This window comes from Trichechus manatus, unplaced genomic scaffold, assembly GCF_000243295.1.
Source record: "Trichechus manatus latirostris isolate Lorelei unplaced genomic scaffold, TriManLat1.0 scaffold00193, whole genome shotgun sequence".
In the NCBI taxonomy this organism is placed as follows: domain Eukaryota; kingdom Metazoa; phylum Chordata; class Mammalia; order Sirenia; family Trichechidae; genus Trichechus; species Trichechus manatus.
Window position 1 is genome coordinate 3750019 of NW_004444129.1, and position 3268 is coordinate 3753286.

The window sequence follows — 3268 nt, forward strand, 5'->3', positions numbered from 1 at the left end:
CCTAGAGTAGAGAATATTCCCTGAACCAAAGGTGGATGAGACTTAAAATATACTTTGGAAAAGAAATGCAGCTCTCAAATACCATAATCATGCTAGAAAAGAAGAAATATTGAAAACAAACCACCTGGGTATAAACTATCCTGGGGGTGAGGATCTCTCATAACGACAAGGCCTTCATGTCTACAGCTGAGGTTATGGCTGCTGGGGATCGATGTAGCCATTGAGGATGCTCTCCTGGGATTGGGAATTCCTACAGACTCCCAGAACCACTTAACAAAGGTGTATTGAGGTTGACAGAGGAATTTGGGAGTAAGAAGAAGCTGGATATAAGAATGGGGTCTCTGGCCTGGTCCAGAACCTACAGTTTTAGGACAATTGCTTTAGTAATTAGTTTTACAGACTACCTATAGACCAAGGCCTAGCATTACTGTGCTCCATTATTGGCCCAGTCTAGGCAGTCAGTCCATGAGGCCATTTTTATTTACAACGGTGGTAAGAGCTCTCCACCGCATGTTTGGCATGTTTGGTATGGACTCAAACATACCAACGATCATGAAGATGGTGCAGGACCAGACAGTGTTTCAACTGTTATACAGAAGGTCACTGTGAGTCGGAGCTGACTCAGCAACAATGACAACAACAACAAAAAGAGTAGCTCTGGGGACAACAGCCACAGTGGAAGGGCCAAGAGAGACATTTGCCATGGTCTTGTTTCTCTATCCATCTGTTTGCAGTTGCATTAGAATTCTTCCTCTCCTCTCTTTTAGCTACTCAGACCCTGGAGCTTGTATTTCTGCATTTCCGCTGAATCATCCTCCCCTCTGTCTCTTTCAATAAACCCCTACCCTTTTCTCACAAAAAGGTCATATTTATAACCTCACTTTTTTCTTTATTCATTTTATACTTTGTGATATTGTTTATCAGTTTATTAATTGCTTCCAGACTTTGGCTTCATTGTTATTAACTATTGCGCATTTTAAGGGTATTTATTTCCCTCATTGTTAGTATTTATCGCTTCACTATCAATTTCCTGTTCCCAGCTGTTGTTTTGAAATCGCATTATATATTATTAAGTTTCTTCATTGCCTCTTCTCTGTCACAGCTGACTGCCTGTTTACCTCTGCCTCTATGGACTTCCCTACTGTTCTCCCTCTCCAAGTTGCTCCGAATACTTTGTTGTACCTCCCTCCATTCACTGCCCTGCCAGTAAAATGCACCATATTCTTCTATCCTCCTTCACTTTTTCTCTAATAGCTTTCTCTGTTGGATTGTGGGCATTTTACGGTGCTTTTGTTCCCTAGACCGCAGCCAGGGTCCCACTCCCTCTTGCTCTCTGACCTTTCCTGATTCAATCCCAGTTCTCCCTTACAACCTCTTACCAACGTCTTCTAACTCCCCAGTCCCAAGGCTGCCATACCAGTGTTCTTCTTTCTGCTCTGGACTCAGCTTTCTGCTCTAGTGTTCATCTCACTCATTCTTGTAGCTGCCACGTTTTCTTAACTTATTGATCTTTTACAAGGTGACTCATCTAGCCTAGTCTTTTATTCTAAATGCATAATATCCTTTCTCCCAAAACAAAGATATCCTACATGTATCTTTGCCTCTACTCATTGCCGTCGAATCGATTCTGACTCATAGCAACCCTACAGGACAGAGGAGAACTGCCCCTTAGGGTTTCCAAGGCTATAATCTTTACAAAAACAGACTGCCACATCTTTCTCCCATGGAGCAGCTGGTGAGTTCAAATCGCTGACCTTCCAGTTAGCAGCTGAAACTTACCACTGGGCCACCAGGGCTCCTTTCTTTGCCTCTGGATTTTCTAAATACTAATATTTGTTGAGGCCCCTGGGTGGCAAAAATGGTTTGTGCTTGTCTACTAGGCTAAACTTTGGCAGTTCAAACCCACCCAGCGGTATGGTGAAAGTAAGGCCAGACAATCTTTTTCTGTAACATTACAGCCAAGAGAACATTATGGAGCAGTTCTGCTCTCACATATGGAATCGCCATGAGTTGCAATCGACTCATTGACAACAGGTTTGGTTAGTATTTGTTGACTATTTACTATGTATCTGGCTTATGTTAAGAAACTATAATATTATGTATAATATCTCTTTTAATCTTAGCAAAGACGATAATAGTTCTGCAAAGGAGGTGTTATCCCTATTTTACAGATGGGGAAACTGAGACTGAGAGAAGTGGCACATTCTCTTACATGTTAGTGAGTAGTGAGCTGGGATGGGGATGGGCAGCAGTCTGACTCCAGAGCACAAGCTCTTGGCCACCTGCTCACGCCTGCATGAAGGGAGTCTCTCTGTCTCCTTGGCCGCCATCGTTAGCAACTTCTTCCTAATAAAGGAGTTTAACCCTCATTTTCTACAGCAGTTTAGCTGGCATTTTCTCTCTTTACACTACTTTGTTAAGATATTCCATCTGTTCATTCCACTCCTCTGGGAGGAGAGCTGTCTGGCAGTAAACAATAGGTGCAGATGCAGGCAGGCAGGTGGGCAGGCAGGCGGCAGGTGGCCCCAGGAATCTGTCACTGGGCATTGGGAAGTCACAGAACTGGTGATCAGGCAAGTCTATGAAGGGACCCTGGGACACAGGGACCCAGTCCCAAGGGACCTGGGGTATCAGGCAGGGAACTAAAGTAAAAAATCACACACCAGCGGTTAAGACATTGATCTAGTTACCAGAATGGGGGCACATGATGGGCTTGTACACTAAGAACAAGGCAAAGTTCAGTAACTGGGTTGGTCCCAGAGTCAGAGGCAAATGAGAGCGTATCAGAGGCTGCAATCTGGGTGTGATGTGATAAGGCCTTGGAGAGGGGTAGTGGGAAAGGAGGAATGGGTTTGGATATGAGAGATGTCAGAAGGAAGTTAGACATACACAGTGATTAGGAGTACCTTGAATGATTCCCAAAGAGACTCACTGGATCCTGATTTTGTTTTTTCTATTAATGAGCCGAAGACTGAGACTGGTTTATCTGAGTTTTAAGTAGCTAGATTGCTTCTAGGAGTCCCTGAGTGGTAGAAATGGTTAACCTGCTCAAACATTGACCTATAGGTTGGAGGTTTGAGTCCACCCGGAGGAACCTCAGAAGAAAGGTCTGGCAATCTACTTCTGAAGAATCAGCCATTGAAAACCCTATGGAGCACAGTTCTACTCTGACATACATGCGGGTCACCATGAGTCAGGGTTGATATGATGGCAACGGTTAGGTTGCTTCTAAAGATGCACTGCATCAGCAGGTTAAATAGCCGGTAGC

The 3268-nt window shown here is 44.1% G+C and overlaps 1 protein-coding gene across 1 annotated transcript in view; it reads right to left on the bottom strand.

Annotated features, from left to right (window-relative positions):
• The window catches only part of LOC101356919 (thiamine transporter 2-like), a 130275-nt gene extending 127945 nt beyond the window's left edge, over nucleotides 1–2330 (bottom strand). Inside the window, 1 exon segment of the mRNA XM_012558890.1 lies at nucleotides 2213–2330. Coding sequence (XP_012414344.1) covers nucleotides 2213–2330 — 118 coding nt within the window.
• Nucleotides 2331–3268: the final 938 nt, after the last annotated feature.